Source organism: Poecilia reticulata, chromosome 12 (assembly GCF_904066995.2).
Source record: "Poecilia reticulata chromosome 12, P_reticulata-male-v2, whole genome shotgun sequence".
Classification (NCBI taxonomy): domain Eukaryota; kingdom Metazoa; phylum Chordata; class Actinopteri; order Cyprinodontiformes; family Poeciliidae; genus Poecilia; species Poecilia reticulata.
Window position 1 is genome coordinate 590,948 of NC_088841.1, and position 15,481 is coordinate 606,428.

General features: G+C 40.4%; 1 protein-coding gene across 9 annotated transcripts in view; it reads left to right on the forward strand.

Annotated features, from left to right (window-relative positions):
• Nucleotides 1-15,481, forward strand: part of LOC103473513 (multiple epidermal growth factor-like domains protein 10) — a 232,232-nt gene that overhangs the window by 134,280 nt on the left and 82,471 nt on the right. For 2 of the 9 annotated variants that reach the window (XM_081613842.1, XM_081613844.1), the window contains one exon: nucleotides 1,793-4,347. The exons of 3 other annotated variants lie outside the window; for them this stretch is intronic. In XM_081613842.1, coding sequence (XP_081469968.1) covers nucleotides 1,793-1,959 — 167 coding nt within the window. In that variant the 3' untranslated portion in view covers nucleotides 1,960-4,347. Of the gene's footprint in view, nucleotides 1-1,792; nucleotides 4,349-15,481 lie in introns of those variants that run through there. 4 more of the 9 variants (XM_081613843.1, XM_081613845.1, XM_081613841.1 and 1 more) reach the window with 4 other exon arrangements.

A 15,481-nucleotide genomic window follows, 5' to 3' on the forward strand; every position in this document is an offset into this window, starting at 1 on the left:
GGCTCTGGATGTTGTAGGGTTGTGTTGGCTCACGCAACTCTGCAATATTGCATGGACATCGGGGGCAGTTCCCCTGGATTGGCAGACTGGGGTGGTGGTCCCCCTGTTTAAAAAGGGGGACCAATTACAGGGGAGTCACACTCTTAAGCCTCCCTGGTAAGGTCTATTCAGGGGTCCTGGAGAGGACGGTCCGTCGGCTAGTCGAATCTCGGATTCAGGAAGAGCAGTGTAGTTTTCGTCCTGGTCGTGGAACACTGGACCAGCTCTACACCCTCAGCAGGGTCCTGGAGGGTGCATGGGAGTTCACCCAACCAGTCTACATGTGTTTTGTGGACTTGGAGAAGGGGTTCGACCTTGTCCCCCGATTGTCTTGAGCTGGAAAAGGGTAAAGTGCCTTCTCCGGGTCAGGGGGGTCGTCCTGCCTCAAGTGGAGGAGTTTAAGTGTCTGGGGATCTTGTGCACGAATGAGGGAAGAAGGGAGCGGGAGATCGACAGGCGGATTGGGGCAGCATCTGCTGTGAAGCGGGCGCTGTACCGGTCCGTCATGGTGAAAAGGGAGTCAAAAAGCAAAGCTCTCGATTTACCGATCACCCTCATCTATGGTCAGGAGCTTTGGGTCACGACCGAAAGAACGAGATCACGGACACAAGCGGCCAAAATGGGTTTCCTCCGCAGGGTGGCTGGGCTCTCCCATAGAGAGAAGCTCGGTCATCCGGGAGGGACTCAGAGTAGAGCCGCTGCTTCTCCACGTCGAGAGGAGCCAGTTGAGGTGGCTCGGGCATCTGGTCAGGATGCCTCCTGGACGTCTCCCTGGTGAGGTGTTCCGGGCACGTCCCACCGGGAGGAGGCCTCGGGGAAGACCCAGGTCACGCTGGAGGGACGATGTCTCTCGGCTGGCCTGGGAATGCCTTGGGATTCCCCCGGAGGGGCTGGAAGAAGTGGCTGGGGAGAGGGAAGTCTGGGCCTCCCTTCTGAATCTGCTGCCCCAGCGACCCGACCCCGGATAAGCGGAAGAAAATGGATGGATGGATGGATGGATGGATGGATGGATGGATGGAATAGACCTTCCAGCCAGGTGGCTTTATGTCGCAATTCCTTGAGACTGCACTAATCTGATCTTCATTCTACTCATTACTACTAGCACCATTTGGCTGGATTAAAAGATTAAAAAAAACTTTGTCAAAAAAGCAAAATTTTGTTGATCAAGATTGATTTATAAAAGCAGTGAAAAGGGTAAAACATCCAAGGGGAAATATATATAAGGGCTACATGTATTATGTATTTTCAGGTATATTGTCAGCATTTCACATCAGTTGATGCTGATAATTATTGATTAGTTTTTTGTGTTAAATATTTGAGAAACTGATGACTGGATTGGTCTGTTCTAATTTATTTCATATAATAAGCTCTAATTTGTAGGTATCTATTGAATTTTCCATGTTATAAGTTTCTTTCATAATTTGGAAGCTTTCTAGCTGTCCATCCAATGCACACCATGCTGCAATTCCCATGTTTGTCTACTGTACTGTACCGTAAATTCTGCGTCAAATTTAGGCAGCATAAATTGATTGTCTTATGCAATTTCAATAGGTTAGCATCCATCTAACCAAACAATGTGTGCCATTGTTTGAGTGTGAAACGTGAAATAGGGTCTATTTGGTTTGGTTGCATCGATAGAGTTCAGCAATAAGAGCCAAATTCAGATTGTCAGATTTTATTAATAAGTCAAATGTAATTAAACATTTTATGTTTACGAATTTCAAGATGTAAGCAGACTTATTTTTGATTTCAGAGATGACTATCAAAACCATCAAACCAACTGGAGTAAGCGACACCCATCTACAGTTTGGAAAGGAGTCAATTGACCAGGCAAAAAACAACCACTGTGATTATGACACCCTGCCACCCACAGAAAGTTTAGTTTTTTTGTCAGAGACAAAGGAGGCGGATTGTGAGTAAAGGCAAAGAGACTCAGAACCAAGACCAGCTCTCAAGTCCTATCTTTATCTCCAGCACTAGATAATCATTATTAAATATCCCTGGAGTATATATTAATTATTATTATTATCAATATGTCTGGGATCATTCCTTCTATCACATGGATCTGAGATAGAATAGAGTCCTTCAATAGAAGGACTCTATTGAAATGATACTAATGATATTAGTATCATTTATGTAAAGGAATTATGATGAAAATCTTTCCTTTTTTCTGATAGGAAAGACGTGTACCTTTTCACATTTATTCTTATTGCAAAATGTATAAATGTAACTTTTAATCTTGTGTGTATGTATGTTTCTCTTTTTTATAAAGTGCTAAATATTTACACTCCCCACAAAGTTAGAAATATTTGGATTTTAGGAGAAATTTATGGAAAACAAAAAGTTCATGTTACAATGCTACACTACACACTACAGCCTGAAGCGACCCAGATCAAATTTTTTTTTTTTTGCCTTTATGCAACCTGTATCTAATCTTTTCATGACCATCTGAATAACAGATCAGATTTTTTCAAATGCAACTCGGACCATTTGAATATGTGGTCATCAACATTTCCCAGCAGAATGTTGATCAAATGCTCCCTCTGAATCCTTCTATTGACGATGTTCTTCATCAGAGCCAAAACGTTTCACAATTACGCGGCTCGAGTAATTGTGAAATTAGGCAAGCAAGTTGATCAAATTAAAAATAATCGAACCTGTTTGGAGTTAATCTGCTGATCCGACTCGGTTTTCTTTTTCAGTGAGAATTACCTTGCAGATAATTGCAAATGTAGTAGTATTTTACATTCGAGTGAGGTTTTCACATCCTTCACATCCTTTCACATCCTTTTATTTTAATTTTATTTTGTGTGTTTTATATTATTGTCTGAGGACAAATGTGGTTCAGTTTCATCGTTTATGTTCAAATAAACAAGATTAAAATTATGAAAAACATCAGGTTCAGTGCTTCTTGGTCTAAATAACCCAAATAAGTAACTGGATGAAGTCAGGTTTCAGTGTACTTAGGTGCCTTCCAGTTTCTTATTGTCCATAAAAAAAGTTTGCATTGCTGCCACACATTATAACAGCAGGAAAAAAGTTTACATTTACGCCATACTATACGTACAAGTTGGCATGGATAAAATTGAACATTGAGTTCAATTTTATCCATGCGTATAGTATGGAGGTGGACATATTTTGTGCGTATGCACTCTTTATACATCCCACTTATTTTTAAATGTGACCTGGGCTGACCTGGTGCTCCACCATTACATTTCACTAGCAAGGACCACGCCACAAATGTATGCGTTTAAAGATTTATTGATGAATGCATTAGAGATGAAGGGGAGAGGGAGGAAGGGATTAAAGGATGGATGAATGGAGGGATGGAGGATCTTGATTTGGTCATCTGGGAGAATGACAGAGGGCTCATAAGGGTTGAGGATGGAAGAGATAAAAAAGGTGAGAGAAAGCAAACTGATCGGTTAACTTCTCTGAGTTAACGATGAATGAAGATACCTGACAAGCATGGGTGGATTATGCTTGAAGAAAAGGAACAGGGGAGCCAGTTGGATATTGTTGAAGACTGTGGAATTTGAAAATAAGTTTCTGAATCTGAAGCAGAGTCGGAATTTGAAGGAAATTATGGAACATCGAGGATGTTCTGAGTTACTGGAATGTGAGCTGCTTGAACCTGGAACTGATGCCACACTGAGACCTGAATGAGTCTGAATAAATGAGAGTAAATTTCTTACATCATTCATGCCCCCAAAATTTCACTGCCATAATGATGAGTTCAAAGTGCAAGAAAAAATTAATTCTTAGGCCATTTTGCTTCAACTATTTGTCTCTGAAATGGCCACCAAGCCTATGAGGGAGTTGAATGTTTTCGGGTTGAAAGAGAAAGACATTGTAGAAGAGAAAACTTGACCTTGCAAGAGTGATTGAGGATGAGTGAGCCTTGAACGAAAGGGATGCTGGCTGGAAATGTAGGGGTTTCTCTGAGGAATGATGTGAATAGCATAGTTAATGGAACTATTAGAAACATCCTTCAGAATTGAGAAGAATGAAGTGGTTTCGGGGTTACATGATGAACGTAAGTGAGGTAAATTGAAGTGGAAGCTCCTTCCCAAGACATGCTGATAAACACCAGAATCTGGGTGAAAGAAAAGGACTTTGAATGTGCGGGTGATATCTGCTTTAGAGAGCCCATTGTCTTGGCTTGCTAAGCGAATTAATTTAATAATCTTATCGAACCTTCCTTTGGCTTCCTTGGCGAGAAGTGAGTCAACTGAGTCAGGACTTAAGGAGCCGATTGAAGATAAAGACAATAGATTGAATTTGGAATATATATGTGGGAGAGAAAACCCATGGATAAATCCGTAAGAGAGAAATTATAACTCTCCATTAGGATAATGTTTAAGGTAGGAATGAGAGCATTCGCCTTGATTTGAAGTGAAGAAATTGTTCTAGTAAATTGGGAGTGGACTGAGACTGTGGAGTCGGAAAATCCTTGCAATCCTGACATGGATTAGCAGGCAGCAGGTTGCAGCTGGAGACTGAACTACAAAGATCATTGAGGTATTGCAGATCATCTTGCCACCTGGTATGGGATGGCGTGGCCTAATTGTTGGTGCCCTCGAAAATTCAGATTCAGATTAAAAGAAACTGATGACCTTACGAGAAAGATTGATGTCTGAGTTTTGGGTTGATGAAGGGGAGGGGCAGTGGGGGATTGCCATTTCTCGTTGTATAGAGAGGGGGATAAATGGATGGATGGATGAATGTGGATAGGAGTGGACTGGACTCCACAGTCCCAGTCCACTCCCAATTTACTAGAACAATTTCTTCACTTCAAATCAAGGCGAATGCTCTCATTCCTACCTTAAACGTTATCCTAATGGAGAGTTATAATTTCTCTCTTACGGATTCATCCATGGGTTTTCTCTCCCGTATAGATATTCCAAATTCAATCTATGAATGAATATGAATGAATGAATGAATGAATGGAAGGATGGATGGATGTGAATGGATGGATGGATTAATGAATGGATGGATAGATATGAGGATGGATGGATCTGGATAAATGGATGGATGAATGGATGTGGTAAGAGGGATGGATGGATGAATGTGGATGGATGGATGGATTAATGAATGGATGGATAGATATGAGGATGGATGGATCTGGATAAATGAATGGATGGATCTGGACGGATGGATGGATCTGGATGGAGGGATGGATGTTACGCCCCCAAGGTCTAGGGGTCCAGGGACGATAACATAAAATGTGTCCAGAGGAACAAATGGTGTGTAAAATGATTTATTACAAGAAAGTTTTCCAAAACAATACAATTTAACCCAACTAATGCAAAACAAAAGGGGTCAACAAACTAAAGAATATTAAGTGCAAATTAAAGTTACAAAAGGGTCCAAACAAGTCACTTCAAAGTAAACTCAAAATAACCCAAAAATGGGAAAACAGGGAACACCCAAAGGGAATGTTAAGGGGAGCACAGAGCCTCCCAAACACGAGCTTCTAGCTTGTGAAGTGAAACTAAAGCAGTCAAACTACTTAGCAGAACAAGCAGAAACAAAACAGTTCAAAAATCGCCACAGCAGTTGTACAAAATAGTTAAAACAAACTGCCTAAAGCAATTGCTAACACCAAACAAGGGGGACAACTTTACAAAACCTCTTCAAAATAGCTGCCCCTCTAGAGGAAGGATTCAGGAGCCCTTTATAGGGTGCAGGTGGGCCTCATCAACATCTGATTGATTTGAAAATCCTCTGCTGGTCCAATAGTGGAACTGTTCTCCAACAGCCTTCAGACCAGCCAATCAGGAAGGTGCGCTCCCACAGCTGAATCTGCATAACAAAAGGAGCCTGCACAGCCTCAAGAGGCCAAGGGCCGTAACACTCCCCCCCTTAAATTACAAAACCATGTTTTGTAAATATTTAGTGCAAGAAAACAAAAAAAATGGTGTACTCACAACCTGGAAAGGCCATCTGCAAGAACATTTTCTGTTCCTCCCTTGTGTCGGATGTTGAGTTTGTATTCTTGTAACAATAATGCCCACCGCATAAGGCGCGGATTGTGGTTGTACATGCGTGACAGAAATACTAATGGATTATGCTCAGTGAATACATCAATCGGCAAACTACTGGACCCAAGGTAAACATGGAAGTGCTGAAGAGCCAACAACAGAGCCAGGGTTTCTTTTTCAATGGTGGAGTAGTTCATTTGGTGTTTGTTAAATTTCCGAGAGAAATAGCAAACAGGATGATCTAAACCCTGCAAATCTTCCTGTATTAGCACGGCACCAGCCCCGACAGTGCTGGCATCCACCTTTAGCTTGAAAGGTCGGGTCAGATCAGGTACACCCACTGGTGAGTTAACATTGACAGGAGTAAAACAAGGACTAGAACACATGGGATCATTTGTTCCTGGACCGCCAACATTATTCAGCTTATCCACTTTTAGTTGAGTTGTTACTGCAACTCGAGCACAAACACCATTCGGTTTGGGTGCAGGGCGGGGGCGGTAAGACTGCTTAACCTTACAGTCTGAGCTTCCTGCCAATGATGAAGACCATTGACGCTTAAAGACACCTGGTTTCTTTTTATTGGCATGTTCAGCACTTATCACGTTCTTGTCACATCTGGGCAATGCATCGTCAGCTTGAACAGATGACAAATGTCTAGTTAGGGGGACAGACGCTTTCCCCAAGAGTGGACAAGGCTCCTCCAGCTCCACCAAATCTGGAAGTAACGAAATGCTGTTACTTTTGGGTGGTGCATCACCCTCGCTAGAAAATGGAGACAACACAGAATCAGAAATGGGAACATCAGGGGCTGAAGAGTCTGGGGTTGTCTGATTTAAAGAATTGTCTACAGCCCTCGGACTTGGAAGTACTAAACCTCCCGCAATGTCGTTCCCCATTTGCATAGCCACCCCATCCATGGGTAACTCTGGGCATACAGCAACAGCAAAACACCCGGTGACAAGTTTTGATTTTATATAAACTCTGTGGACTGGCCTTGGAGCGTAGCCCATCTCTATACCCCTCAGAACAGAGTTGTAACCACATGCACTCTTAGGTGAGAAAGGCAAAACAATGATTGATTGGGAACCTCCAGTGTCTCTTAAGATGCGGACTGGTTTTAAATCAGAGGGATCAGATCCAAGTGAGATCAAGCCATCAAAGATGAATGGGTCAAAAGAAGGATCAGGTAATTTGTCACCACAACCAGTGCTCTTATTACGGGGTACTTTTTTCACAAAACCAACAACTTTAATTTGTTCTGAATTTGGCTGTGATTTGGGTTTTAAAGCTAAACAATCAGCGATGACATGTCCAGGTTTGTGGCAATAGAAACACTCACGATTTTCCTTTGGTACTATGGGATTAATCAATTGAGACTGTGACACAGAGCTAACATGTGACTTTTCATTAACAATGAATGATGACTTATGGGTAAGCACATACTCATCGGCAAGAACAGCAGCAGATGCAAGAGTGGTCACCTTCTGTTCATTCAAATACACCACCACCCGATCAGGAATGCACTTTTTAAAGTCTTCCAACAATATTAGCTCACGCAAAGTGTCATAATTTTTGACCTTCGATGCAGCACACCATTTATCAAAGAGAATGCCTTTCTCTCTGGCAAACTCAACATGTGTTTGTCCTGCAGTTTTCTTTTGCTGTCGAAACTTCTGTCTATAAGCTTCTGGGACCAATTCATAAGCTTGCAATACAGCCGCTTTAACCAGATCATAATCTAAGCTATCCTTTAACGGAAGCGCTGCCAACACCTCTTGAGCTTTACCAGAAAACTTGTATTGTAACAAAAGAGGCCAGGTTTCCCTAGGCCATTGCAAAGCACCAGCAATGCGTTCAAATGCTGCAAAGTATGAATCAACCTCAGATTCTCTGAAAGCAGGTACTAAAGAAATGCACTTACTGATGTCGAATGGCATAGCAGACATGGAGGTGGAACCTGGTGTGACCGAGGCAGAGGACGCTTGAGTCTGGGCCTCCAGCTCAAGTTTGCGGAGCTGTATAGCTTTCTCGGCCTCTATTTCCAGCCTCCTGATCTCAAGCTCCAGCTGAGCTTTTCTGTCCTGGGCCTTTTCCTCAGCCTCCATATGGAGACGTGCCAACCGCACCTTCAAACGAGCTCCATCTCGTCCTTCGGAGCTCACAGAAGACAGTGGGTCATAGCGAGGGAGTGTATGAGGCGTCTTTCCCCGTTCACTCACTCCTACCTCCCCACTAGGACCATCCTTGAGGTCCTCCACAGACAACGTCTTATGGCTTGGCACTGCAGCAACCTCAGGCAGATCAGTCTCTTTGATCACACCAATCTCCATCAAACTATCCACTATGAGGGCCTTCAGGTCACGTTTAAGGACCTGTTTTGGGACCTGCAACTTAAAGTGCTCCACAATTTGCAGCAATTCACTCTTGCGGTAGCCATCTATAAGCTCAAGGGAGGGGTCGGCTAAAAAGTGCTCCAGACTAAATGATACTGACATGGTTACTGAATACAGACAACCCGCAATGAAGTAACTCTGGACACAGGGATCCTCCTTAACGAGTTATCCCGGACGAGCCCCCACTTATGTTACGCCCCCAAGGTCTAGGGGTCCAGGGACGATAACATAAAATGTGTCCAGAGGAACAAATGGTGTGTAAAATGATTTATTACAAGAAAGTTTTCCAAAACAATACAATTTAACCCAACTAATGCAAAACAAAAGGGGTCAACAAACTAAAGAATATTAAGTGCAAATTAAAGTTACAAAAGGGTCCAAACAAGTCACTTCAAAGTAAACTCAAAATAACCCAAAAATGGGAAAACAGGGAACACCCAAAGGGAATGTTAAGGGGAGCACAGAGCCTCCCAAACACGAGCTTCTAGCTTGTGAAGTGAAACTAAAGCAGTCAAACTACTTAGCAGAACAAGCAGAAACAAAACAGTTCAAAAATCGCCACAGCAGTTGTACAAAATAGTTAAAACAAACTGCCTAAAGCAATTGCTAACACCAAACAAGGGGGACAACTTTACAAAACCTCTTCAAACTAGCTGCCCCTCTAGAGGAAGGATTCAGGAGCCCTTTATAGGGTGCAGGTGGGCCTCATCAACATCTGATTGATTTGAAAATCCTCTGCTGGTCCAATAGTGGAACTGTTCTCCGACAGCCTTCAGACCAGCCAATCAGGAAGGTGCGCTCCCACAGCTGAATCTGCATAACAAAAGGAGCCTGCACAGCCTCAAGAGGCCAAGGGCCGTAACAATGGATGATGAATGAATGTGGGTAGGTGGATGTATGTGGATGGATGAATGAATGAATGACTAAATGAGTGGATGGAGTGATGGAGGGAGGGATGGATGGAGGGATGTGAATGGATGGATATGAGGTTGGATGGATGGAGAAACGAGGATGAAGAGGGAGAGTAATTGTACAAGTAGTTGCTGGATGAGATGAAGTACCACAGAAACTGGTTGAAAGACATGCAGGTGACAAAATGCAGATGTACGATTCAGATTAAAAGAAACCCTGTATGTCCCCTGATAAAATGGTTGAAAACGGCCTGTTATCTGGGCTGCAAAAAGAATGTAATGTTGATGGAAGCCTGATCTTCTAAATTGGAGAATCATGTCAAGAAAGATGGAGAGATGGCTATCGAATTCAGACCTGGGACCTGGATACTTGATATGAAATTCCTTCAAGGTTTGCACCAAGATGTGGACATCCTCTACGATTCTATTGTTGAGAGAGTCATCTCTTCTGCCGTCATCTGCTGGGGCGGCAGCATAAGAGCCAGGGACCTAAAAAGTTCAGCGGCCTGATAAAGACTGGTTCAGTTCTGTAGAAGACTAAAATAAATTGGACGGCTCTGGCTGAGCCAGAATGCTGTTGCTAGTATTTGGCTAAAACCTAGAACATAGAGCACATCGCTAGGTTCTAAGGTCTCTTACTCTGGCTCCTTGAAGCTCAGAGAATAAACTAAGAATACTCCTGATAGTTTATGAATCCTTGAATGGCTTAGCGCCAGAATACGGAAAGATTTGCTCTTGAGATGATTATGTGAATAAGGTTCCTCATAATTCAAGAACAATTCTAAACAATGATGACCATGTTATTCATGAGACTGGCCTGGGAAAGCCGAGCATCTTGGTTAGAGGTTTCTTCAGATTTGTGTAGAACGGATCGCTGCAGAATATCTTTCCTGCCAAGGGTCATCAACATAATTTCGAATTTGATGGTGAAAATGAAGGTGAAATGGGAGAGGGATGTTATGTTGTGTTATTGCATGAATAGGACAGAAGGGGGAGCTTTGTTTATGCATGTTAAAAAAATGATGTATGTAGAGAGAAGAAGGGACCGAAGGAGAGACGGAAGTAGGTTTGAAAATAAAGTGAAACCTAACCTAAACACCCCCCCATTTTATCTCCCCACCCTTTTCCATTTTTTACCGCCTTCTCTTCCTCCCTCCCCCCCCTTCCTCCCACATCCTTAAACCTCCACTAATTCTTAATCCTTACCCTAACCACACCCTCCTTCTTGCCTAAACCTAACCCCCCCCATTTTATCTCCCAACACTTTTCCACCTTTCCCCCCTCCTCTTTCTTTTCCCCCCTTCCTCCCACATCCTTAAACCTTCACCAATTCTTAATCCTTACCCGAACCATACCCTTTTTCTGACCCAACCCTAACCCTCCCCCCCAAACAAACCCCCTCCCCACCACCACCAACCCCCTTTTCCTATTCCCCCCTCCTCCGGTGACTAAACACTCCCAAATTTCCTCCTCCTATGATTATGAACACCAACATAACAGAGCACCACAAGCTCCATCTGGGCCCAGCTCAGATGAAGCAACTGCACCCACTGGAGTATGCTAGTCATATTCTACACAGCACACTCAGCACATACAAACCTAGAGGTGACAAATATACAAATCTAAATCAGAAACAAACTGACATTTCCCCCACACTCTCCCTATACAGTCCCTCTGCCTGAAATAATTTTTAACTAAATGTCACAGTGTGACTGAAATAAAGAACAGAAACAAAGAGCATTTGGTCTGTAAATAAATTAAACATATCAATAATCAATTATTAGGAATGGAACCCTGGACTCCATCACGCCTTCTTTCTGACACCATTGTCAGAGAGTCGAGCTCCACTTCAACGATGGTGCTGGCCTTCTGAATCAGTTTATTCAGTCTGTTGTGTCCTCCACCTGCTGCCCCAGCAGCATACAAGACGGCACTGGCAACCACAGACGCATAAAACTTCCTGAGCAAAGTCCAGGAGGTACAGAGTGCTTTTCTGACATTGTCATTCAGTAATGAATTGTAATTCATTACTGAATGAGTTGTCAGTAATAAATGTATCATTCATTGTTATTACTGATAACGTTTTTTCTCCATATGTTAGAAAATTGAACCAGGACTATATTTTATAAGACCACCAGCAATATCTGTGCTTGTGCTTAGTTAGACAGTAAACATGAGATAACATTGGTTGTGAATAAATAAAGTGAAATAAATTGCACTTTAGAGTATTTTAGAGTAATGTTAACAACAAAGCCAGTTTTGTACCTGGTAATCATGTGGATTGTTTTATTATTGATAAGTTGCAAATAATTCAAACTTCAATGGTAATGATTAAAATAAATTGCAAAAAATTGCATTGTGAAATGGTTGTATCACCAATCTTTGTTGGTGATACAACAAAATATTTGTATGTCCAATCTTTGTTGTATTTACCTTTTAAAGCTTTTCTAAGGTGGATATTATTTTTCAGAATTTTGTTTTCAAAAGACGTCTGTTTTCACTGTGCATCTTATGCGTGACAACTATTATTTAGATATCAAAAAATGCTACAGTGATAAGGCATTATTGATGCTTATTTGCTATTATCAATAAATAACAGCAAATGCATTTGTGGGCCAGACATGTACTTCAGTCTGACATTTGGGTCAGACTGAAGTACAAGAAAACACATTACAAGATTAATATTTTGAAGTATTCAGCCAAATTCTTTCTAGTATTAGGGTTGACAACAATTTACATTATACATATTGTACCTTCAGCCTTCAGCCATCACATGCAATAGTAATACAATGTGCATTAAGTAGTTTGTTTAGGTTAAATATAAACTTTGCTGGGGGCTGCACAGTGGCGCAGTTGGTAGAGCTGTTCCCTTGCAGCAAGAAGGTTCTGGGTTCGATTCCCGGCCCCGGTCTTTCTGCATGGAGTCTCCATGTTCTCCCTGTGCATGGGTGGGTTCTCTCCGGGTACTCCGGTTTCCTCCCACAGTCCAAAAACATGACTGTTAGGTTAATTGGTCTGTCTAAATTGCCCCTAGGAGTGACTGTGTGTGTGTGTGTGTGCATGGTTGTGTGTCCTGTGTGTCTCTGTGTTGCCCTGCGACAGACTGGCGACCTGTCCAGGGTGACCCCGCCTCTCGCCCGAAACGTTAGCTGAAGAGGCACCAGCAACCCTCCCGACCCCATTAAGGGACAAGGGTGCAAGAAAATGGATGGATGGATGGATAAACTTTGCTGGAGTTTTGAGTTTTTAATGGGCCTTGTTAAACACAATTGTTCATTTGCTTACAAAAAACACATTAATGTTGGAAAATGCCAAAGTTGGAAAAATATTTAGCTATCTTAAAATAAAGACAAAGGTCTTTATTTAAAAAAAAATCAGTATCTCAAGATTTTACAGCAACATCCTGAATTGTTCAACCTTAAATGGGTTTAACAATTTATCCAAGACCACAGTTCCAAATATTGAGGCTTGATTTATGAGATGGAATTTTAAAGCACTTATATTGCTCAAACCATTTTGTGAGTGATTTTGTTCAGTGATCCACCAAATGGTAAATCAAAAGGTTGGGGTCTAGACTGGGACCAAAACATGAAAAACAGTCCACCATGATTACAGTATTTATACAATATGTGAACCACAGTACTGCAATTATTATCTTGAAGTGAAAATGAAAAGTGAATGGCTGCGCACTTCACCACCGTTCCTGAAAAAATGACTCCGCTTCCTTTTTATAGTTGTTGTTGAGGTGCCCCTGCTTTCCTCTTGAGAGAGATCAAATCTCTCTGAGATCTGAGAGAGATCTGATCTAACTATTTACCTCCCTGGCACATACAAGGTAAGTTAAGGTAGGGTAAATTATTTTTACATAGCACATTTTCAGCAACAAGGTAATTAATTAAAAGTGCTTCACTAAAAAGGAAACAAAATGATGCTACAATGATGTTGAAGAAAGGTGAAGAAGCTTGGTAAGGTCTTCATTTAGTTTATTGAAATATGTATGAACTGTTTTTAAGTTTTAAATAAGCTAACTTATTTTATTATGAGAAAATCAGGCATAGGAGAACTAGGTGGAGTTTCAGAATGTGAAGATATAAAAATTATATTAATTAATTATATTAATTATATTAAAAAAATTATATTAATTACAGGAGACAATAAGAAAAGTGCTTGAGGAGAGGTTTAAAAATAAATTAGTGAAAATTTTTGCTACTCAGTAAATAGAGTTTAGATGTATAATAATGTATACATCTGAAAATGAAGTCGTTTAAATTCTCATTCTGTATGATAAAAACATACTTTTTATATTTAGTTCACATTCTGATCCTGTACATTACTGTAGTGTCTGTTGTAAATCCATGAATCCATGCAGGAACATCAGGCTGCAGAGAGTCAGAGGGAGGCAGAGACAGAAACACATATCCATAGATATTTTTAGTTAAATGTTTGCGGCTAAAAATGACAGGAGAATAAAAACATTTAGTCTTTTTGCTTCAGTGTTTTTTATGGCTCATGTTTGGTAAGTTACTGAATGCAGAGCTGGAAAGTGAGACTGAGTTAACAGTGAGGAGCTAAAGGTCTGTTAGACGTGAAAAGTATCATTTTTATTTATTTTGTAGATCAAATTGTTGCACTGATGTAGAGAGTTGTTCAAGATGAACAAAACTTGCTTTTTTAGATTTGATTTTTGTTGGTCAAACTGCTGCATTGAGTTTAAAACTGCCGAGTCCTATTTTATTATTTGTTTTTTACTTTGGTTTTAGAAAGAAGTAGAACGAGTTCAACTGCAAGTCAATTTATGTCAGTGCATTTTGACCAATAATCAAATGTCTTTTGACCAATAAGATATATCAGAATCTGGTAGCCTGTCTGTGCTACCAGAGTATGTAGCTTGCTAGTTGTGAGGCAAATGCTAAAGTGAGTGTTCATCCTGGAATCCTGATTATTGGATTGTAAATAGTAACATGTTAGAATACTTGTTACTGATACAAGGGTCAGATTAGAGTAACGCATTACTGACGTGTTGATGGCATAATTGTTTGACATTTCTGCTCAAAATATTTACTGATCTGTCAGGTTATATGCGTCACCCCCAATGACAGACTCGTTCCTACGCCCTTGCAGGTGAGGCTCTGCCTCACCTGCCTCCCCTGACCGCACGTCACTGCTATAAATATATACAAAGTATACTACAAGCATGCTTGTACCAATTCTGACATTAAAACTTAACACACGCACACACTTAAATATAATCGTACCAAAATACACTTTTAAGAAATATATTAAATAAAAGTATCCTTTAAATGAACAAAAAATATATTTGCTCAAGTAATGTAAACAATATGCATTTACCAATAATTTGTGCATATTTTAAAATATATACTAAAGATAGAATTTTTTAAACTTCACAATGCTTACTTTAAAAGTAAACTATTAAATATACAAAAATTTCAGTATGTTTTAAATTACTTTGAGTCTATACCTTAGACTCAAATGTCTAAAGGCAAGTCATACATTAGATTAACAGTAAATACATAAATACATCCTACTTTAAAAAGTTTGTTAGGGCTTTCTGTATGCCTTTTTAGGTGTCTTAATAATCTTTTACTATTTTTGTGAAAATGGCAAAGATAATTAAAAAAAAATCATTTTAATGTAATTTGATGTAATGTTGTTTAACAAAGTAAATAATGTGGTTTTTGCCTCAAAATATCAAACATTTACCAGTTTCGTAACAGAGGTTCTACAACAAAAACAATACTTGTCCTTAACACCAAATGTAGCAGGTATCTTCAGTTTTACTTCTCTCCAAATAGGAGAAATGTAAAACTGAAGATACCTGCTATAACTTTAAGCACACTTAAATATAATTGTACCAAAATATGATTGTTTCTTATTTTGCTTTTAGTAGACTATATTGGTTTATTTGCTTATTTAATGTATAATAATATCAGCCAAAATAATACAGATGATCATTTAAAGAACAAATCATACATTAGATTAACAGTAAATACAGAAATACTTCCTACTTTAAAAGGTTTGTTAGGGCTTTCTGTATGTTTTATTTTGAAATGTTGATATATTTTATGAAGTCATTGTTCAGTGGTCATTTATGCACCAGACACAGACCTGCAGCCTAGGGGCGGTTCTAGATGGG